Source organism: Hirsutella rhossiliensis, assembly GCF_020360975.1.
Source record: "Hirsutella rhossiliensis strain HR02 chromosome Unknown scaffold00005, whole genome shotgun sequence".
Taxonomy (NCBI): Eukaryota; Fungi; Ascomycota; class Sordariomycetes; order Hypocreales; family Ophiocordycipitaceae; genus Hirsutella; species Hirsutella rhossiliensis.
The window spans coordinates 411974-434258 of record NW_025408671.1 but is presented as its reverse complement, the minus strand read 5'-3'; the positions used below and the strand labels follow the sequence as shown (position 1 = coordinate 434258).

At 54.4% G+C, this 22285-nt stretch overlaps 6 protein-coding genes across 6 annotated transcripts; 3 read left to right on the top strand and 3 right to left on the bottom strand.

Annotated features, from left to right (window-relative positions):
- Positions 1–1477: 1477 nt before the first annotated feature.
- HRG_05229 (glycosyltransferase family 20 domain-containing protein) lies at positions 1478–4326 on the top strand (the record flags this gene model as incomplete). Its single annotated transcript, XM_044863700.1, has 3 exons — positions 1478–1500; positions 1553–4221; positions 4286–4326. The coding sequence occupies 3 exons, from the start codon at positions 1478–1480 to the stop codon at positions 4324–4326; spliced, it is 2733 nt and encodes a 910-aa protein (XP_044720232.1).
- A 1304-nt stretch (positions 4327–5630) lies between these two features.
- On the top strand, positions 5631–6059 carry HRG_05228 (uncharacterized protein; the record flags this gene model as incomplete). Its single annotated transcript, XM_044863699.1, has 1 exon — positions 5631–6059. One exon carries the CDS (start codon positions 5631–5633, stop codon positions 6057–6059), a length of 429 nt encoding a protein of 142 aa, XP_044720231.1.
- Positions 6060–7692: 1633 nt separating this feature from the next.
- Positions 7693–8944, top strand: HRG_05227 (amino-transferase class IV domain-containing protein; the record flags this gene model as incomplete). The annotated part of the gene is made up of 3 exons (XM_044863698.1): positions 7693–7762; positions 7821–8716; positions 8768–8944. The coding sequence occupies 3 exons, from the start codon at positions 7693–7695 to the stop codon at positions 8942–8944; spliced, it is 1143 nt and encodes a 380-aa protein (XP_044720230.1).
- Positions 8945–9621: 677 nt separating this feature from the next.
- HRG_05226 (hydrophobic surface binding protein A domain-containing protein) lies at positions 9622–10134 on the bottom strand (the record flags this gene model as incomplete). The annotated part of the gene is made up of 1 exon (XM_044863697.1): positions 9622–10134. The coding sequence occupies one exon, from the start codon at positions 10132–10134 to the stop codon at positions 9622–9624; it is 513 nt and encodes a 170-aa protein (XP_044720229.1).
- A 2391-nt stretch (positions 10135–12525) lies between these two features.
- HRG_05225 (uncharacterized protein) lies at positions 12526–13440 on the bottom strand (the record flags this gene model as incomplete). The annotated part of the gene is made up of 2 exons (XM_044863696.1): positions 12526–12967; positions 13247–13440. The coding sequence occupies 2 exons, from the start codon at positions 13438–13440 to the stop codon at positions 12526–12528; spliced, it is 636 nt and encodes a 211-aa protein (XP_044720228.1).
- Positions 13441–16786: 3346 nt separating this feature from the next.
- On the bottom strand, positions 16787–17199 carry HRG_05224 (fungal hydrophobin domain-containing protein; the record flags this gene model as incomplete). Its single annotated transcript, XM_044863695.1, has 3 exons — positions 16787–16828; positions 16887–16972; positions 17022–17199. 3 exons carry the CDS (start codon positions 17197–17199, stop codon positions 16787–16789), a joined length of 306 nt encoding a protein of 101 aa, XP_044720227.1.
- Between the last annotated feature and the right edge of the window lie 5086 nt (positions 17200–22285).

Genomic DNA, 22285 nt, shown 5'->3' with positions numbered 1-22285 from the left:
AAGAAGGAAGGGATTGACTATTGACTATTCCAGACGGTGGTACAAAACGAGCTCCTGACCCCTCTGTTCTGAGCCTTGTCTCGCAGAAGGCAGAGGCCAAGAAGGTCGGGGCTGCCGGCATCGAGTAAACGAGAGGCCTGGGCTACACCACATGGCTAGGGGCCGGGGAGCTGCGAGATGGGGAGCAGGGAAAGGGAGTGGCGAAAAACGAGCTGTTGAGGCTGGTTCGTTTGGAGTCTGCGCCCATCGGGCTGCATCCGAGGTCGTCCAGAGAGGATGGATGGATACACAGAGAGAGACAGCCATGGGACAGCCATAGACTCGTCCCCGGACTAGCGGCGCGGAGGGCAGCAGCAGTTGGGATATAGGACATGGTGACGGCGGTTGGCTGGTCTGGGATGACATCATGTACGCGGCACACGATGCATTGTCACGGCTTTGCAGTAGCGCTGGAAGGGATTCACGGAGATGAGGATGAGGATGAGGATAGAGGATAGAGGATAGAGGATAGAAGAGAAGAATCATGATAAGAGTTTTATTGCTGGCTGTGGCGGAGGCATCCAACCAGAGCCTGAGGCCGTGGCACAAGCACTGGCGCTCGCCCGCCATTGGGCCAGACGGACCAAACCCTCCCGTGTCGCGTGCGCTGCCCATGAAGGCCGGAGGTAGCTCCGGGCTTGGGCTTTTGATCAGCCCTGGATCAAGCTGATGTCATGGACCCCTGCGGGCTGTGCTTTCCAGCCAAGGGTAACCGCCTCGCTTTAGAAAAGAGGATAAATATTCGAGTCTTGAGAACAGGGCCTCCTTTTTCTTTGGGTGCTTATATCGGCGTCAACAAGACTGCAGTACACTAATTACACAACACCCAACTTACCCCACGAAGTAAATTAACCCCGCGCAAGCAGAGGCGTTTATACTACGGTAGGTATTGAGTACCTAGGTAGAGATACTACGTGTTTCAGTAAGGTACCTAGACGACGTCAGCGACCCCCGCTTGCAGTGGGCGTGGCAGAGCCTGTGCGCGCTAACCGTCCAAGGTACAGACAGGGCCGGCTAAAGCGCCAGAAACCTCGAGGGGCTGCAGCAGCCATTCGTGCCTTGCAGAACCTACCTTAACTCACTACCTTACCTTAGGCACATTAGAGGTGCGGTGCGTTACCACAAATCCTAGCGCCTGCATGGCGGCAGTCGACACCTAGAAAAAACCTTGGGCCGAATCCTCTAGAAACGCCGACGCGGCTTCTCCTCGCCAACAACGTCCAACTTGGCCCTCGTCTCCGCCGCACGGCCTACCCTGCCCGCCCTCACTCAGCCTGTTCGCGCAAGGGGCCTTTCATCGCCCAACGTGCGTCATTCACATGCGCCAGATAAAGAGGAGCTGCCGTCGATCCCTCCCGGACCCTGACCTCTCCTTCTCTTCTTCTCCCCCCTCACTTCTCTTCCGCGGGAGACAACGACATCTCCGCCGGTCTTCACCATGACCGTCTTCATCTGCTCGCTGTGGGTGCCTCTCATCCCTCAAGCAACCCCTCCATCTGACTTCCTTGCACAGCTTCCTCCCCAAGACGATCCAGTTCAACCTCCCCGGTACTCCCCCCCAGCGCGGCCATCTTTCGCGACGCCGAGGCAGGGCCGCACGCGCTCCCGGCAAGACTCCTGCTGCTCCTCCCGCCGACATCCAGCCCAGCCTCTTCAGCTCCAAGCCCGACCTCACCCCACCGCACACGCCCGTCGACGACTCCGATTCGCAGTCCCCGGACCCCTTTTCCAATGAGGATGGCCTCCGCATCCAGTTCCCCCACGAGCTCGGCTCCCCCGACAAGGCCCTCTCCTCCCTCTGGGGCTCCCGCGTAAACCAGCCCGCCTCTCGCGCCCGCTCGCCGCCCCCGCCAGACCTCTTCGGTCACAACCGCACCATGCAAAAGGCCCGCGAGATGGGCCGTCAAGGCATCAGCCAGCCCAAGGCCCTGATGCGCAGCGAAAGCCACGACCGCGTCTTCTCCTCGGCTCCGTGGGAGGTCGTCGACGCCGACCAGGGCAACGGCGGCCTCCGTAACGCCGCAAAGGCGGCCGCTCGCGACGGCAAGCTCAACGACTACATGTGGGTTGGCACCCTCGGCATGCCCACCGACGCCCTCGATGGCTCCCCTCAGAAGCAGGCTATTGAAGATGCGCTGGCCACCGACCACGGCATGCTCACCGTCTTCTGCTCCGACAAGGACGTTGACGGCCACTACAGCCACTTTTGCAAGCAGATCCTCTGGCCCGTCTTCCACTACCAGATCCCAGACAACCCCAAGAGCAAGGCCTACGAGGACCACTCGTGGAAGTACTACGTCCACGTCAACCAGCACTTCGCCGACAAGATTATCCAGAATTGGAAGCGCGGCGACGTCATCTGGATCCACGACTATCACCTGCTTCTTGTCCCTGGCATGGTCCGCAAAAAGCTTCCCGACGCAAAGATTGGCTTCTTCCTCCACGTTGCCTTCCCTTCGTCCGAGGTCTTTCGCTGCCTCGCCGTCCGCGAGGAGCTGCTCGAGGGCATGCTCGGCGCCAACCTGCTCGGCTTCCAGATCCACGAGTATGCCCGCCACTTCCTCCAGACCTGCAGCCGCCTCCTCTCCGTCGAGGCCACTCCCGGAGGCCTGCAGCTCGAGGATCGCTTCGTCGACGTCGTCAACATTGCCATTGGCATCGATCCCGTCAGCCTGGGCAAGCACCGTGCCGAGCAAGACGTTGCGCGCTGGCTCCACATTCTCGAGGAGCGCTACAAGGGCAAGAAGCTCATCGTAGCCCGCGATAAGCTCGACCATGTGCGCGGCGTGCGCCAGAAGCTGCTGGCCTACGAGCTCTTCCTCAACAAGAACCCGCAGTGGCGCGAAAACACGGTCCTCATCCAGGTCGCTCTCTCGTCTAGCGACAAGTCGGACCTCGACGCCACCGTCTCCGACATTGTCACGCGCGTCAACTCGTCGTGGGCCAACCTCGCCTACCAGCCCGTCGTCTACCTCAAGCAGGACATTGACTACGCCCAGTACCTCGCCCTGCTGACCATTGCCGACGCCCTCATGATCACCAGCCAGCGCGAAGGCATGAACCTCACCTCTCACGAGTACATTTTCTGCCAAGACGGCAAGGTCGACCATCGCCGGAAGCACGGCTCACTCATCCTGTCCGAGTTCACCGGCACCTCGTCTCTGTTCAACGGCAACGAGCTGTCTGTCAATCCATGGGACTACCGTCAGTGCGCCGACGCCATCCGGCAGGCCCTCGAGATGGGAGACGAAGAGAAGCAGCGCCGCTGGGAGAAACTATACGAGTCGGCGGCGCGCCAGACGGGCTCCTTTTGGTTCGGCGAGTTGCTCTCACGCCTGGACCAGGCCTACGAGGAGCAGCAGAAGCGACATCAGACCTTTGTCCCCCGCCTGTCGATTGACGACGTCGCCACAAAGTACCAGCAGTCGTGCCGCCGCCTCTTCATGCTCGACTACGAGGGCACTCTGGTCAGCTGGGGCCCCGTGAACCAAATCATCCCCGTCAGCCCACAACGCACCCTCGACGTCCTCAACGACCTGTTGCTCGACGAGCGCAACATCGTCTATGTTATGTCGGGCCGGCAGCCGGAGGAACTGGACCATGTCTTTCGGCGCGTCCCGAACCTGGGCCTCATCGCGGAGAACGGGTGCTTCATCCGGGACCCCGGCGCGGAGAAGTGGGTCGAGATGTCAGACAATGCGCACATCCAAGAGTGGAAATCCTCGGTCAAGCCCCTGATGCGCTACTTTTTGGAACGCACGCCCGGCACCGCGATTGAGGAGCGGCACTGCAGCCTCCTCTTTCACTACGAAGGCGCCGAGGACCACGAGACGGCCTCGCGCCAGGCATCGGACTGCGCCAACCACGTCAACGATGCGTGCGAGGCGCAGCGGGTGCACGCCCTCGCCATGGACGGCTCCATTGTCGTCGAGTCCCTCGACTACAACAAGAGCACCGCGGCCCAAAAGGTGTTTGAGCGGCTCCGGGGCGGTTCGGGCTCGGCCGAGGGGCAGCAGGGCCCCATTGGCTTTCTCATGGTTGTCGGCGATGGCCGCGAGGACGAAAAGGTGTTCAAGTGGGCTAACAAGTTGGGGCAGCAAGGTACCGTCGACAAGGTGGTGACGGTGAGCCTCGGGAACCGCAGCACGGAGGCTGCAGCAACCTTGACGCAGGGCGTTAGCGGTAAGTGTATCCTGCTCCTCGCGTCGCCTGGGGCGCTGAAGACTGACCATGGTTGATGGTCCAGGTGTCCGCAGTTGCCTGCAGCGTCTCGCGTCTCTCTCGTAGGGGGAATGCAGCCGAAGTTGCCAGAGACTGGCGACGTGCAAATCTTCCCCTCTTTTCCTGTTTCCATGTTGCCATTTCCGGGCGTTGCGGTATTTTTTCCTCCAATATTAGCTCTCAGGAGGCGTATTGAAGTCGGGGAGTTTCATGTTTCCTCGTCTTCAAGTTTTTCGTTTTCTTTTTTTACAAAAAAAACAAATAATGCTCAGACGTCAAAGAAAGGCTTCACGGCGGCCTCACGGCACGCAGCGAACGGTCCACGGAGTCGGGCGCCATAGGAACTTTTTCTCTGCAATGGTGGGAGAAAGCACGGGCCATGGGTGTCACGAGAGGAAATCGAAACACGAAAGCGGCGGTTGGATGTCTTGGCTCGAATAGGCTGGTTTTCACCGGCGATGTCCGGTTGCTTTATAGCGAACTTGAGTGAGCGTTCAATGAAGATACGGAATCAATATGAGCGTGGTTAGCCGAACGGCGGCTCGCAGGAACACGCTCGATGCTCTTTGTCCTTGCGGAGCGCATGATTAGGTGGCTTCTGGGCTTGGAGGCTATTGGGGAGGTAGTTGATGTAAGAGGCGTGATTAGGCAGGTGTAATTCATGATATGTAGCATGCCATTCGGAGATTATTGATCGTTGCTATGGGCACGCTCCAACCAGTTCCTGGGGACATGCAGCATCAATCTGGTGGGACCCCCGAACCTTAGACGTCAACTTTCACGGGCTCTCATCGCCATCAAACTTGCCAGACAACCCGGTTCTTTCCTGCCCGTCCCGCATTCCTTTGGACGGGATGCCCGTCCATGTATAGAAAGCCTCCGCCGCATGTCTTTCCTCGTCCGACCCTGCGCAATCAACAGGCCAGCCAAGCACGCTTCCGAGTCAACTCCCTCTCCACCGTTCGTTACATTCAAGGCTAGGATCGCTGGGACCCAGTCCCGCTTTGCCGGATGACTTGGCTTGCAGAGTCCCGCCGAATTAGCTAATGGTCATGCACCAGCGTCGAGTCCGTTCGGGATGCTCGGTCTTTTCGTCCGTTCGGGAAGCCGGCCGGGAAGAGCAACGCAAAGTGCCATCGGCAGGAGGCGCCTTCTGCAGCTAGCGATGCTATGGATGGTGCCTTGCGGCCTGGGCAAGAGGGCGGCATCGTCACATGTGCAGCTGTTGGGTGAGAAATATAAAAGGTCGTTGACCTGACGTGATTGTCGTCTTCGGCATCCATGATTATTCCGGGTCTGCGAGGAGTGCCCAAGGTCGAATATCTTATTCAAAATCAGCCACACTTGGGCATAACCCATCGACGTTCACCATGTTTCTCCTGCAAAGCACCCTCCTCCTGGGCGCTCTTGGGCTGCTCTTGTCAGTCTCCCCCATCACCGCCAGCCCCATCTCCTCCGCAGTGGCACCGTCGTCAATCAACCTCACGCCGTCTGACCACGACGAGCTGCTCTCCCTCGCCGCGCGCGGAGAGGCCAGCCGCGGCCCCGTGCCCAAGACAAACAGCGACGTTGGCTTCGACATGCTGTACGCGCTCCTCACAAAGGGGCTCGGCGCTAAGCTGACGCAGGGTACAATCACCAAAATGCTGCTCAACGAGCCCGTGATTGAGACGCCGGCCATGGCGCGATACGTCGTCGAGGCGCGGCTGGCGGTGGAGAGGGGCGATCAGAAGGCAGCATTTCAGGCCATGAGGAAGTGGAGTGCCGAGGTGGACAAGGAGCTTGGGCTGTCCAAGTAGGCGGCTGAGTCTTGGAATGCTTTCAGGGGGGTGCGGAACTACAAGTATGGAAACCTTCGAAGGGGGCAGCTCATTTTACGATGAAGCAAGGAAGCGGCCACCTACGTGCGAGAGACGAGGAAAAGGGGGAGACGGGACAGCCAGGAGAGCTTCCTGAAACTTCACAGTCTGGCCACGGAGTACAAGAGATTGCATTTCTGGATGTTGGATAACTAACTAGAGATGTGATTTATAGATGGGAATTCGATGCCTTTTCGTTGCAGTTTGAGGAAGAGAAGTTTCTGAGGAGAGGCCAGCCGACCATCTTTGTGTAGGAGCGCCTTTAAGAAACGGCACAAACAAGAGACGAATCGTGTCCTGTCCGGTCTCGGGGAGGGGGGGGGGGCTTACGACAAGGAGCTGAAAGAGAAAGCAGACCGTGCCGACGCGGATGTTGGGTAGCGCGTAAGCCGGCTTCCTCGGCGCCATGCAGCGGTGCGGCACGTCCGGACCGTCCATACATACCTGAGGGCGTATGGAAAGGCTTGCCTCGTAATGGCGGGTTGGTCCCGAGAGATTCTGTCCCACACGGGGGTGAATATCACCGCGTGGGGTGGAGAGGCTGTCGTAGTCAGCCCAGGTGCTGGGGACGCCGAACAGGAGCGAGGGTGGTAATTATGGTCCAGATGCTTTGCCCGCGTTTACACCAAAGGGGGCAACATGAGATCGGAGAGGCCGAACAGGAGCGAGAGTGGTAATTATGGCCCAAATGCCTCGCCCGCGTTTACACCAAGAGGGCAACATGAGCCCGGAAGCCGCCTTTCCTACCTCGGCCTGCAATTGCCCGTCGGATACCCGGACATGCACGAAGTCATGCGGTAGCATCAAGGCCCGAGTGCAACCCTACCAGGCTGCAGACATTCAGGTCTGCCGTGCCGTGCAAGAACGATGGCTCGCCGTCCGTGGACAATGCAGGGCTTGTGTCCCGCGTTGGGCTGACGACGCCAATGCCGTGCCTCGTCGGGTTGGCTTGGAAGCATTGATGGGCGGACACGGTAGGCCTGGCCAGCCAGAGGTGCTCAGCTGCCCCAGTGTCTCCGGGTATCGGATTGGCATTCATCGTCTGCTGCAGCGGATGCGGGACACGGCGTCGCCAAGTGGTGCTGTGCTGCTCTTTGGAGTGTTTGGCCGATGGTGATGAAGTCGATTCGCGACTTTGGGCCATTGGCGACAAGGAAAAGCCTATTATTTCGCAGCTTTATTAAGCGTACTGTACCCTACAATGATTCAATGAATTGTCTTGGTGGGCTTATTGTTATAAGTTGTTAGTTGTTATAGGCTTAAAGCAAGCAGCCTGAAACGGCGGCGGCCCGATCGGAGACGGATAAAGAGCCGGTCCCGCTGCATCGCGCTCTCCGATGCCGGCACTCGCTCCGTCACTCACCTCGACTCCCCTCTCCCACATCTCAGCATCCCACCAACAACTCCCCTTGATCGTCAAAGGAGGCCATCTCCGGCAAGCCCACGGCCGCAGTCGACCAACCAGTCAACCTCAAAGGCGTCCCCATACCTCCCAGCTCGGCGGAACAAGGAATCCGACATTGGCAGCGAGCGAAACTTTTTCCTCATCCTCAGTCGAGACAGATCGCCCATCATGGCCGCCTTCCCGCCGCCGCCGGTCAACACGATTGACTGGTCCAACGTCGGCTTCAAGGTCCGCGAGGGTGAGTCTCCCTGTGGCCCAATGGGCAGACGGAAAACCCGTCGCTGACTCCTCCCCAGTCAACGGCCACGTCGAATCCACCTTCTCGAGGTCCACGGGCCAGTGGACGCCCCTGCGCTTCGTCGCCGACCCCTTCATGCGCATCCACGGCATGGCTCCGGCCCTCAACTATGGCCAGCAGGCCTACGAGGGCCTCAAGGCCTTCCGCGGCCCCGGCGACGCAGACATCGCCGTCTTCCGCCCGGACCGCAACGCCCTGCGCCTCCAGCACTCGGCCGACGTCGTCTCCATGCCGCGCGTCCCCGTCGACCTCTTTCTCCACGCCTGCCGCGCCGCCGTCGCCCTCAACGCCGCCTTTGTCCCGCCCCACGCCACCGGCGCCGCCCTCTACGTCCGGCCCCAGCTCTACGGTTCCAGCGCCCAGCTCGGCCTCACCGCCCCCGAAGAGTACATCTTTGCCGTCTTCGTCATCCCCACGGGCGTCTACCACGGCACCGACCCCGTCAAGGCCCTCATCCTCGACGAGTTTGACCGCGCCGCCCCCAACGGCGTCGGCAGCGCAAAGGTCGGCGGCAACTACGCCCCCGTCCTGCGCTGGAGCGACAAGGCCCGCAGCGAGGGCTTTGGCATCACCCTGCACCTCGACAGTGCCCGCCACGAGGACATCGACGAGTTTAGCACCAGCGGCTTCATCGGCATCCTCACCGGCGAACACGGCCAAGACGACGTCACCCTGGTCGCCCCAGACTCAAAGTGCGTCATCGACAGCGTCACCAGCGACAGCATCCTGCACATTGCCCGCAGCTACGGCTGGAAGACGGAGAAGCGGCCCATCAAGTACGCCGAGCTGCCGCGTTTCGCAGAGGTCGTCGCCGCCGGCACCGCCGCCGCCCTCGTCCCCATCCGCTCCATCACCCGCCACCACTCCCCGGGCCTGTGGCCCGCCGGCCCTCGCGTCACCAGCGATGCCCAGTCCGAGACGGTCACGTACATGCCCGACTCGCAGGGCGAGGCCGGACCCCTCTGCCTCAAGCTGCTGACACAGCTCAAGGCCATCCAGCTGGGCAAGGTCGACGACGCCTTCGGCTGGCGCGTTGCCGTCACCGAGGCCGACAAGAAGATTGACGGCGCCCCTGCCGGCGACATTAACGGCTCTGCCCAGACGGTGGATCAGCTCAATTAGCTGAGAGGAACGGCGGCGTCCCACAATCCACGCGCGGAAAGGGGGAAAGAAAAGGAATGAAGAAAAAGAGAGAAAAGAGCGAAAGAGTGGGAATACCAGCGCTGACGAAGAACGAGATCAAAGTAGAACGTGGAATAAAAAAGGCCGCGCCGCGTGGCTTGTGCCTGCATATCTTGTTTCTAGAGCAGCATTAACGAATGGTCAGGAACTAGGTCGGCCGCAAGCCCGCCATTGTCACATTCGTGAGTGGACCAAGATGCAGCGGCTTCCGAACCCGCCTGGCGAAGTGATTCGTTGAAACCCACGAGGGGCACACATTATTTTACTCGGTTCTAATAAGATTTCAGGCGCCCTGCCCGGGTCTATCCCGTCGTCATGGGATGGGTCCGCGTTTAGAATCATGTTGGTGGAAGAGTAAGTAACTCAAAATATACAGAGAAATACCGGTCGCCTTCATCCAGGCCCCTTCTTGTCTTTGGTCTCGTCAACAAGGTCTGATGGATATGATGTACTCGCCGCATCATACAGATGCCACCCGAGCGGCAGGATAAACCCTCGTTGTCGTCGTGATCATGATCTGGACTTCTACTCGCCCGCTCTCCCTGCTTTCCCCCTCTCTTTGCCTCGCCCCGGCATAGTTGCCGTGTCGTGTATCTGGACCCTCAAAGGCGCCGCAGCTAGTGGTAAGCGTCAATGGCCGCCCCAAAGTTGTCATCGATGCCCTTGATAAGCTGCCTGGCAATCGACTGCAGCTCTTTAGGCACCTTGCCGACAACCTTGCTGCTGAAGTCATTCGAGGCGCCGCGCTGGACATCAAGGGTAATGAGGATGAGCGGCGTGACGAACAGGTGATCAAACTTGGGGCGGGCAGAGACGAGGGCGTCGAGCGTCTTGTTGACAGTCGACGCCAGATCTCCCGTGGCCGTGGCGACGGTCAGGGCCTCGTCGAAGCTCAGCGGTGTCGATACGTCGGCCGTGTGCGCGCCGTGCTTGAGGGCGACGAGCAGCCCGCCCGCCTTGCCGACAATGGGCAGCGCGCCCAGCAGGTCGCCCGACCACGACGAGACGGCGTCGCCGAGGGCCGCCGTGTCGCGGCCGATGGTCTTCATGGCGTTGCGGATGGTGTTGCCGTCGCCGAGGACGGAGCCCGCCAAGGCGGAGGCGGAGACGACAACTGAGGCGACGCGCATGTTGGAGGCTGGGGGAGAAGGCAGCGGCACATATGTGTTTACGGAAGAGAGAAGAGGCAGGCAGTTGAGAGAAGGAGAGGAGGGATGTTTCCAGGTGTTTTTCAAGGGGCCTGGTTGACTGAGGTAGCTTGGCCGCGTGGGGGACAAGACGAGACGGAGCGATGGGGGAGACGGGAGAAAGACCAGGGGAACTGTTTATCTTCCTATGGAGAGCATAGGGTGATCCTCCTCTCGCAGCCGAACCAAGGGGGATCGCCGTCATCTTTATACGCTGGCCATCGAGACGGCACCAGTCTTTGGACATGCTGCAGCCGTACGACTTTTGATTATTATTTCTCGAGTCGCCCCTACGCTGCCATGCTCGTATCCTCCGCTTCTCGAGCCCGGATCCCTGCAATAGCCTCGCCGTCCCGCAGCGAGTCCAGAGCCTCTACCATGCCTGTCTTTGGCGTGCCGGCTTCGGGCATGTACGTGCGTGCATGTATGTACACCTGGTAGCTTCTCCTCCTCAACCGCATCCTATCCTGTACGGTACAGGCAGGAACGACATATGATTATCCCAGTCCTCCCGTCCAGATCTCGGAGCCTAATCCTCAATGCGGCAGTTGCCCAGCGGAGACTGCATCCGCCCGCCTGCACCCCTGGCAGGTGTGGACAGGACGGGCAGCTGTACGTTGAGGTCATGGCTGTGACGAGCTCGTATTTCCTCATAAAGCCTTTCCAGTCTTTTGTGCGCTAAATGGGTGAAAACCGGAGGGCTTGGCTCAGAACCCAGTTGCTCCAGCCTCAGCCTAATACGACGTCTACATGTAATTACTGGTCTTATAAGTGGCGAAACAAACCGCTTGAGCTCATACCAGCAGGGGCTTTTATAATGTGCTCTTTATCAAGTACGGCAATTGAAGCCAAAAATCCCCATGAAAAAGGAGCCGTTGCATACAAATAAACACATAGAGAGAGAGGAGGAGGCACAAGACACCAAAGAGGACAGGCATCGTCGTCGAGCAAGACGAGCGAACGGTCAAACGGTGCAGCGGCACGACCCAAAAGCCCGTCCAATCGCGCGACCTGCCTGGATCGTCCAAGGATCGACCGCCCCATCCCATCTCATCCCTGCACCTCGCCCCGGCTCGCTTGCCCACGGACCCGGTCACCCGACGTCGGTGCCGAGGTGGGAAAAGGCTGGGAGTCCGGGGTAGAGACTGACCGGAGCCGCGGTTGTGGAGAGGGAGATGGCTGGCCACTTGCATATAGTTTGCATGTGGGTGTGACGAGGACGTTTGTGCTGCCCAAGGCCTGTTCATGACATCATTTTTATGTGAATGGATTGCCCTTTCTTCATCTCTTTTCAGCTATCGAACGATGCTCTCAGCCCATGACATGGCGCCTGGGACGGCGTAAACAGGACCGGACCCATCCCAATACCACGTCTCAGCTCAACCAACGCATGGCAAGGCGGGTCCCGCCAAGCGCGTGCGACATCGACATGTCTGGACGATTCCGTCTTGCCTGGGTATTGTTTCCCCCATCCCGGCAGGGCACCTGCGGCTACGGAGCTCGGAGGATATATCACGCACGAAATGCATGCATGCCAACTCGTGCGTATGCATGTCTGCGGGGACAAAGGGCCGTAAACGGGAGCAATCACGAAATAACACGATTGATAGCCAATAATCAGAAGAGATCATGCCACGACCGATACGATATTGTGAAGACCATTGCACCAGCATAAGTGGACCGAACCGGCTGTTTTATCGTCGGTGGTTGTTCCCAGTGCTGCTACCCGTCTCAGCGAGGGATGGACAGGTACTGGCTCGAGGCAATACGGCAGTGAAGATGAGTCTTGTCCGCGAGCCAAGGACGCTGCAATCGACGACCCTCGCGGCCCGTGTTAACAGAAGTAGGATCTTTGGGTCGCCGAGGCAATAGAAAATTACTCGCCAATTCAATAGTCTTGATTTATTCGTTGCTTTTTAATTTTATCCAATTTTTCGAACTCGAAAAAAACACTGCCGAGCGCCCTCACTGTTATCATCGACTGCGTCCTCCGTGTAGCTGCTCCGATGAGCGGCCCCACATCGGCGCCGGCTCCGACAGTCGGTGACTTTAACTGGGACAAACTGGCGGCCAAGCACAACCGCACTAGGATTTGACACAAGTTTACGTCCCAGAGTTTATGCCAGTTCTCAGCATCTGTTCGTAGAATGCAGAAGTGGCCTGAGGCCTATTCCATTCTTTTTTTGCTACATGATGGCTGACATACCCTCAACGGCTTTAGGGACATCCTTTCTCGATCAACCCTCGCATCTAACAGCTCTCCATCAAATTACCCATGCTCTCACAATGTCCCCTTGAAAACAAGTATACCATATGCAGATTCATTTCAAGTTCTCAAGGTCGCAAAGTTCCCCGTGCATCGACGTGAGAGATGAACTCTCCCCTCTTGTGGCGCTCGAGCTGGGCGTGCCAGAACGGAATCTGATGTTGCAAATTCAACACAGGCCAGATCTTCTCCAGTCCCTCGCCTTTAGCATCCTCAATTTCTTCCAGGACGCCGCTGACTCTTTCGAGAAGGGCTGCAAACTGCGGTGCTGGAAGCATCGCAAGCTCGATGATCTTGCAGACGAGCTCGGCCCAGTGCTTGATAAAGTCTTTATCAAAGCTCATCTGGGGGAAGCGAAACTCATAGGTCGATTGCGTGCCTTCAAAATCAAAGTCCGGTCGTTTGTCTTCGCCACTGGACTCTTCATCGGACGAACTGTCGTCCACGTCAAGTCGACACTTGCCTTGACCGGGTTCGCGCAAGTGGAGTGCGATTCCTGCTCGGGCCCCGCTGCGCAACACAAGCCCATTTCGAAGTTTAGCCAAGGTCTCTGAGCTCCAGATCAACTTGATAGTGCCTTGAAAATGCAAGGCGTTGTCGTAGTTCCACTCACGGGAAGGCATGGTTTTGCTTGTCCAACTCGAAGGCAAGTGCTCAAGCATGGTTGGATGGCTGCTTTTTGTCAACATGTCCTCGTAGAGGGTTCCCGGCGCGAATCTCCGTGCGAAACATGAAGAGTCGCCAATAGATTGGGCCGAGAAGAGTTGACTCCTTGTGAATGGAAGCAACCTGAGCATCACAGGCTGGTCCAGTAACGCGGCCAGCGTGAACACCTTCTTAGCATGCATGAGGCGCATGCCGCCCTCGACGCCCACATGAACGTGCATGCCGCAGGAACTGTTGGCCACAACTTGCATCTTCGTCTCCCGAAGAGCCGAGAGGACCTTGGACACTTGAGGCAGGCCAGCGTCCAACTCGCTCATTCCGAGTATCGGGGTGCTGATCTCCAAACCGGTCCAGTGTTCTTGGCCTCTTCCCGACAGAACTTCCTTCTGTACGAAGAAATACCGAAACCCCGGATGGACGTTGCTCGGCTGAGACGGTCTTTCTTTGGAGAAGATCACCATCCCCGGGCAAATGTCAGCGGCCGGGGATTCATCGCACAATGCGCAGGTCGAGTGATTTCTTCTGTGACTAAGGCATCGGGCAGCAACGGGAATGCCCTCAGCAAGGCGGGCGATTTCTTTTGCGAAGGCTTTCCTGGTGAGGGTCATAAGTTTGAAGTTGCTTATGATGCCATCTTGGGAGCCGGTTTGGGTGAGGAACTCCAGTTCCACCCCAAACGTGATATCTTGGCGACTGTTTTCCGCCATGCTCGTGTCCGAACCTGGTAGAGACGGTAGTATCTGTCTGTCTTGATGGCTCTGGAAACTGGCAACAAATCGTCTGGAGGCAGTCAGGAGGTTTCATTATTTAAATCGTAGTCGGGGCCGTATATAGAGCCGTTTGTTCAGAATCGTCTTTGCTTCTGCACCTGACAGCTCCCACACTTCTCTGTACCAGGAATTGTACGAGACGTGAGCCAGCAGTATGCGTTTGCTCAAACTTCTACGTTACTACTAAGCGAAAGCATCCTGGAAGATAAAGAATAAACGAGACTAGTTCATTCTTGGAGCGCATGTAGTGCTTACATTTGAATTAATTACTCGAGTCTCGGCAACTGGTTTCGCGTTTCCCACGCAGAACAAAGGCTCGCAAGAGCTTAACCATGCGATGCAAAGAATCCCTTCAGAACACAAAGTGAACACCATTGAAAATCCTGCGGATCATTTCGCTTTAATGAACACGCTATTTTCCCCTTCTTTGCTGAACATCAAGCGTTTACTCGACCCTACTGGATCACTTGATCCTGAATCCCTCGCAAGCACTAGAACACTACAGTAGGTTTGAAGTACTTGAACACTAGAATAGGTTTGAAGTACCTGTGGGAGTCTTTAAAGGCTGCCACCTGTTGCACGAGCGTGGGATGAAGGCTGAACAGACTGGTCCAAGAGTCGAGACCGGCAAAGGTGCGATGGCGACACTGTGGGTCTGACCGGCGGCGAACCCCTTCAAAACGAGAACAAGGAGAGAGTATTGATAGGGGCCACGGCGCGGGCGGTTTTGGTGTGAGTATTGTCAGCTAAACGACGTGGAAACGTTGGGGTTACCTACTTTTGCACTGAAGACTCGCCAAAGTCATCTTAGCATTTGTCGGGAAACATGACGAACCATTATTATAATACTCATCAGCTAAGACACTGCGTGTGGTCCCTTGATGTACAATTTCTTTATTTCAGCTAGATTCCAAAGTCCACAATACGAGCCCTTTAGCAAGTGGCTCAATCTCAGGTTCGACGCAATTTCCATTCCGGGCACTGGCTTTATCAAGAGAGCTTACATACTTAAAAAGCTTGACAGTGATTCTTTCATGGGCGCCGTTTTTCTGCCTCTTTGTAGGCTCCCGTATCTTCTTCAGAGGGGACGCAGAGCAATTCCCTTGTCGGCAACTTAGCCTGGGAGCCCTCCTTGGCTTGTGCAAATTTTCGGCCAGGAGTTTCCTCTTGCGCAGTTATGGCATGTAGAGCCAAGGGAAATGAACCGTTATAGCCCAAGGAATCACCGTTATAGCCCGCGAAAGCAACGGCCCATTGCTCTAACGTCTTGTCCTTGAACTTGAACTTTGCCAGGTTTTCAACATTGCCTACAAGCTGTAGCTGCCCAATAGGCACGTTATATATCTCGTATCTCGGCTTGTAGTAGGCATTCTCAATCTATCTCAATTCGGGACGACTTTTTGGTCCCTCTCTCCTTTGCGCCCGTAGCTTGAAACCTATACAAGGCTATCGCTGCGAAGGCTTGCCAGAATGAGCAACCAGGCTTCATGCTGATCCAAATATATCCCTCTCAAGGCGGAGAACTTCTCCTCGAGCCCATACTGGAGCTGGAACTCTGATGCGTCCCGATCTATCATGCTTGGGGCGGGGTGGATCTACGGGAGATCGTAAGTCCTATCTGGGAGCTGCCTATCCAACGACTAAAAACGACGGTCCTTGCCCTCCCCTTCTTTGTAATAGTCACAGTCTTGGTACGAGGTGAAAAGAAGTAAGAATATGTCTCTCCCAAAATTGTAGGAGATTCGGCTTCACAACCGTGGAGCCTTTGTGTATCTATCGTATCTGAGAGGGTAGGACTTGTCACACAACAGCTTGGCACTCCTGTTCCCAGGCCCCTTTGCATTCTCGTAAGAGTCTTGCTTCTATTCTATTTATGACAGCCTCTATACCTCCGAGGCCCGCCTTTCTAACCAACCGCAAAAATAACGCGGATCACGTCTACGAGCATCAATCATAACAAGGCGCGCTGACCCAAGGAAAGGCGTGTTGAGCAACTGGCTTGTCCTCGGGTGTAATGGGCCACTCCTCGAAGCCGACAGCCTTCGATCGTATGATCAAGACTAACTCTAGAAGGCCTTACTATGGTGTCTGTGGCAGCCAAACCCATGGCTCTTACACAGACTTCTTCCCACAAAGGACCAGCTGCCTTTTTATCCTCAAACCTGCCAGGAGCTACAACAGGAGCAGCCGAATCTGAGATTGGGCAGCAGCTCCTTACCTGCTCGCAAGGCAGCAGTAGTTGTCATACCCGGGCAGAAAGCTTCACTTACCTGACAGCCGACTCGGGCCAAGCCAGCCGCATAAGGGCGGCGAAGAAGAGTTCTGAGGGAGCCCGAGGGAGCCCGAAGGTACTATTGCGTACTTGCTCCCCTGGGGTGGGTATTTTTACGTAAAAAAGGGCGTGCCTAGGTTCTATAGGGCGTCCTTTGAAGTTGGAAGTTAAATGTTAAATATGCTGGGTGGGATGGCAGACTATAGAACTTCGTGATACCGCCAAGGTGTTGCAGACTCAATAACTGCCGAGCACGTGACTCCTTATCCTTTAGAAATATACTTTGTTCATCTACGGATGGAGGTACATTTGCAGCTATCTATCCGTCATTATGTCAGTTATTTAGCACCTTACAGCTGTAGCTTAAAGCTAAAATAGTCATGGAACGCAGGTTATAACTGGTTATAAGCACGTTCGCGCTGTAGCAGGACCTGTTATCTTTAAGTAAACGACTAGTTATTTTCATGTCAAAAAATGACCATATATAAGCCCTATACACGTATTCCGGCCTCTCCTGGACCAAATAGATCCCGAGTGCCCTGCTTCCCTCCTCGCAGAAAAGCAGGCGAGGCCCCGCTCAGCTCATGAAGCGACTTTTCGTGCTGACATCACGGTCCTTTATTAGCTCCCAAGCGGTGCGGTGCAGAGGACAGCTTGGCCAGCCTAAGTACATGCCTATCAGTTCAAAAGCTCTCTGCATTTTGACTTTTGGACCACTTACAACAGGAAGGACGCAGCAGCGAGATCGCTGGCCCTTGTCGGCGCAAATATCCCTGAAGTCGGATGGGCCGCGAGGAACCTTGGATGCTGCAATAGGTGTCAGGAGGGTTCATTGAAAGCGAAGCTTCAAGCTTACGCGTTTGGCAGTCGAGGTCCACCAAGCCGAGGACATCAGTCGCGCAGCACTGAGCAACGGTGAAAAGGCCACCAACAGTGCATAGCGGACCACTACCGCCATCGCCATCGCCGCCGCCGCCGCCAGTGGGCACGGCGAGGACTCTGGAAAAGAGGGCGGCAAGAAGCAGAAACTTCATCGTGAAGTGAGAGCTTGAGGAACTTGTCGAGATGATTCGAGTTGATAGGGGGCTTGGCTGGCTGTCGAAGCGTGGCTGAATGGCAAAGAAATGAGAGCTCTGTACAGGAGGATTCGTGATATTTATACTTCAAGAGAGGGCAGTGTTTCTATCATGGTATCATTAATGACGTCTGGATCCGGGCTGGCTACGGAGAATCACTTCCCGAGGGGAGGGCCCGAGATGCCGTCTCCTTGCACAAGACGCCTCCTGATGCATGGAATCACATATGTTCTCTTGGAGTGGCCTCTCGCCGAGGACCCTTCATATGGCCAGCCGCCGCCACATTTACTCCGCGAATACCTGCTCAGCCAAGGTAGCCAGGCATGACAATCGATGCACAAACTAGGTGATGCAAACCCAGAAAGATGGTTACGTCTTGCCGTTGCTTCCCACACCCCTGGCCTTGCAGAAGACGGCATTATACGATAAAGCGTATGTTTGCCATGCACTCTTCCGGCCTTGTCGGTTGGCACTCGAGTGTGGTCTTCGATGTTCCTTCAGGCTTGCTAAATGTACGCTCGCACCATCAGGTGGACATCTGCTCGTCTCACCATAGCATGGAAGCATGGAGTAGTCCTTGAAAATTTTGCACGCAAGACAGTCATTACAGGAGTTGGAGTCTTCAGAGAACGTCTATGGCGTGCTCTCTGAGTCATGCATATTGAAATGTCTGGAAGCTATATGTTCAGTTAAGAGGAACCAGTTGCATCGGCTCTCATGACCGCAATACGGAATATGGGATCGATCCAGCTTGGATTTGTGACAAAGAAGGGAGTCGGCCAGACCGACGGTACACACCCTCAAACTGAATGCGTTTGGAGGCCACCTTAAGAGACGCACCTCCGTGTCATCAAATGCACCCGAGAAACAGGAATTTACACGCAAACCATGAAGAAGAATGGGTTAAAGCAATGCATTCATCGTCAGTTACACGCAGTCCATCCGGTGACCGCAGTGGACGGGGCAACGCTAAACTCAACGCAGTAAGACAGAGGCAGAACGAGGTAGTTGAAGCGGCCTCACGTGGGGATTAATCCTGCGAGAGCCATGCAATATCACACTACGTCGGCCAATGCATTCGTTTCGTGACTAAACGGGTTCGCCCAAGGGACAGGTCGTAATTTTCGTAGAGGCGCGAAGGTGACGGGGCATCCCCCCCCTTTCTTGATGGAGCCTGACTTGGGCCGTGTAGTTCGCCTATTTTCCTGACTGAAGGAAAGATATCGATTCCTCCACGGCCCGACCACCCGAGAACAGGGTGACAGCGCATGTCGCATGTTTCCTTGACTCAAGGATAGTTATCGATTCCTCCACAGCCCGGCCACCCGAGAATAGGGTGACAGCGCATCCTGATTCGCCGAATGGGGTTCCGCGATGACCCTCAGCCGGATCTGCAACCCTCCCGCCCCCTGTCCTTGGAGGAGCCATCTCTTGATTCTTCTCCACATTCAGCTGCCTTCTCAACCTCCAGAGCTTCCACATTCGACACCCTGGCGATACCGATACGCTCTAAGACCATCATCGCGGGCGGAAGAGGACATATCCGTTCCATGAGCCCTGAATAAAGCGGTGAGTCGCATAGGAGGCTACGAGTGCGTCAGAGTCCTGTTTATTTGCGCCATGCTGGGGCCATGCAAGCGTGAGCGGCCCGGACGGGCTCGGAGTGGCACCCCTAGCTCCAGAGCACCTTCGGCTGGATGGGTGCTTCCATGCTTATTTATCACCGGGTGAGGAGGGCTACCAGCTTTGGCTAGAGCTTGTTCTCGGCCGATTCTCCTCCGCGACACTAGGACATAAAGGGCAGCTCGGCCAATATTCACCCGCGAGGGTGTCACAGCTTGGCCGGCCTCCTCAACCCCACAAACCGCTCCCATCGGCGTATGAAATGAACTGCTTGGCGGCTTGGCACCAGTGAAAGTAGCCTTTCTAACAGGCCACGGAGCGTGCTATTAAGATCCATGCGCAATAGAGATCAGGTATCGGAATTGGAGGGACGCTCGGGTGAGGTCTCGCCGTGGGCGCCTCAGCAGATATTCCCCATCACGCCATGTGCCGAGCCTGACCCTGCAGTTTCAATACTTGCACTTAGCTGTGTGGATCAAGAAGACCAGGGGGCCTGAAGATGATTCCACGTACGTACATGGAGTAGCTAGCTTTGCAACTCATGCAATTCGGTTGAATTTCCGGTCGTAGATAACTTGCGGTATCTTCACATCATGACAACGGCACCTCTTGGGCGAAGCTTACCCCCCTTGAGGCGACTGGGCGAACGGCAAAGAGGCATGCAAAAAGCAATTTCTTCCAATGTACTTTCTTCGTACATGAGGTGTACAGTTCATGCTGCTCCGTCAGCCCCTGTAAACGGATCAGTCGACGCCACCGCATGCATATCCATGTTCGGCAAGTTCCAGCGCTGACGCTCTAGTCAAAAGTCAGTATCTGGTGTCTGGGTTTACACGTGCAGGCACTGTACTGTACGTTGGCTCGTTCCATATTCCGCCGGACGAGTCTGTGCTGTAGCGATCATTGGCCGTGGCCCCTCACGGATCCTCGATACCCGATACGCTACTGTGTGTAAGCCTCGCTTGAGGAGATTCACAAACTTGCTTCAGCTCCCACTGAAAACAAGGTTTTATGCACACCTCAGCCCGTTGTGGTTGGGATTCGGCTCGTCGCTGTCAACGGCTCGGCTGCGGGCGTCCTGTGACCCATTTGTGCCCGTGCTTAATCTCGATGGTCCGGGGAGGGAGGGCATTTCAGCCGCGCTGAACTTAACGAATTAAGAAGGTGAACGCATACCGGCCGCATGATACATGTTGTTGCACTGCATCTTGGTTGATGGCTTCGTGTAGCCGTTGCTGCGGCCTTGAAAGCAATTCTATCTCACCTGTGAGCAAGGGTGCCGAGATGGTGGGCAGGCGAGTCAGGCGGACAATATGGAGAGGTCCTGTGTGAGAGATAATAAAGGACTATAGGGAGACTTTGAGGGACAGGCGAATGGGCAGAAATGATGTGCCCACTCCGAGCCTCGTCTTCAACCTCGGCAGTGAAGCGCTCTAGACGGCCTTCATTCCGCTTATGCGGTCTTTGTCCGGCTTTATAAGATCGTTGCTTGAGTTATGCAACCTTAAGTAAACCCCGGAACGATGGCCGGAAATCGAGACTTAGGAGGAGAACCGGGGCTAATTAAGTTTCCGGCAACTAGGATGCTAGGTTATATTAATATAGGTTACTAAGATAGTTAGTAACTAAAGGTTTACGAACCCGCGCCCTATATTATAATATAGAGGGATTAATATATATATTTTAATTAATAGCAACTTAATTATATCTTCTTAGCTAACTTTTTAAAACTAAGCCTAAACTATAAAAAAAGCATATGCCTAGAACCGTCGTAAATAGCGTATTACGCCCCCCTAAGTGCAGCCTCGTGCAGCTACTAGCGGGTGCGTAATATACTACCGAAGATTGCGAATTAAGCGAGGTTCTCCCCTATATAGGCGGAAAACTCTTCCCTACCCTCGCTAACTAAGGGTATATACCCCCCGCTAACGGGACCTAGCCTAGACCTAACTTAGGGCCCCGGCCTAGACTTAAAGAGGGCCCCTTTAACTTTAACCCCTTAAACCTAAGGGCCGAAATAAGTACCTTAGAGGCTAAGGCCTACTTAAAAGAAGCTCTAGAAGGCTAACGCTTTCTAAGGACCTTAAAAGAAAGACCTAGGACCTAAGACTAGGACTTAAAGGATATTAAGATAAAAGATAATACCTAGCCTATATTAAAGACTAGCCTTTTTAGGCCTAGCTTAGCCTTACCTTAAGCTAACTACTTCTAGCCTAACTAGCCCTTAAAGTAAGTAAAAAGGCAAAAGAGAGCTACCCTTAGTAGCCTTATTAACCTTATACCTATCTAACCTATATTTTAATACTTATAGTAGACTTAGCCCTAGCCCTAGCACCCCTTCCCTAGGGACCGGGCTTAGGGCTTTCTTTAGTAGGCCCTTTAGGCCCTTAAGAAAGCTTAAAAAATTAAACCCGTTTATAAGACCCTTATAAAAAGGCTTAAGAAGGTAGTTATAAGGACCCTAGACCGCTAATAGCACTTATAATAGCCCTTATACTAGCCTAAGGCCGCTTAGTAGCTTAAGGCTACTTAAGGAAACCTTAAAGCGAGCTTATAGGCTAAGGATACTATAAAGAAAGCGCTTAAGGCCCTAGCTAAGGCCCTAGCTAAGAGGAACGTAAAAGAGGACTTCTAACTTATTTTAAAGCTAAAAAAAAGGATTACTAATACTAACTATTAGCCTTATTACTCTTTATAGTAAGCTTAATAAGGCTATAAAGGAACTAGCTATATTAGCTCTATTAAATTAAAATAAAGTAATATAGTTATAATAATAAAGGCCCTATATATAGTAAAGAAGCTTTTAAAGTAATAGGAGAAGTAGTCCTTATACCTTAAGGAGCTACCTATTAAATTAGCCGACCTTCTTACTAGCTAAACTAAGCTAGTAGCCTAGAGCGTCCCTAACCTCTTAAAGACCCTTATTATTATATACTAGTCCCTTAGTATAGGGCTAGTACTTTAACCTTACTATTTACTTAGATTTAGTATAGGTTTAATAGGTAATTAAATAGACTAGCTACTATATATTATTATATATATTAAACATAGACTAGCTACTAGTCTTATAAGTTAAAGTAAGAGTAGTAATAACTATCTATATTCTTCTCTACCTACTTAAGGTTTAGTAAGTTCTCTATCTTTTATATATACTATAGCGAGCGTAAGACCTTATTTAGGGCTTTAACTAAGTAATATCTTAACCTTATAATTATATAATAGTAGTATAGTATATTAGCGGTATTTCTTAGTATTTTCCTTAAGTAAGTATAGGTATTTCTTTATAATTTCCCTACTATAATCTTATAGTAACTTCTTAGGGAAATATTAATATAATCCTTAAGGAACTATTATTACTTAAGAAATTATAGTATATTCCTTATATAATATATTTATAAGGAAATCTCTATAAAATATCTAT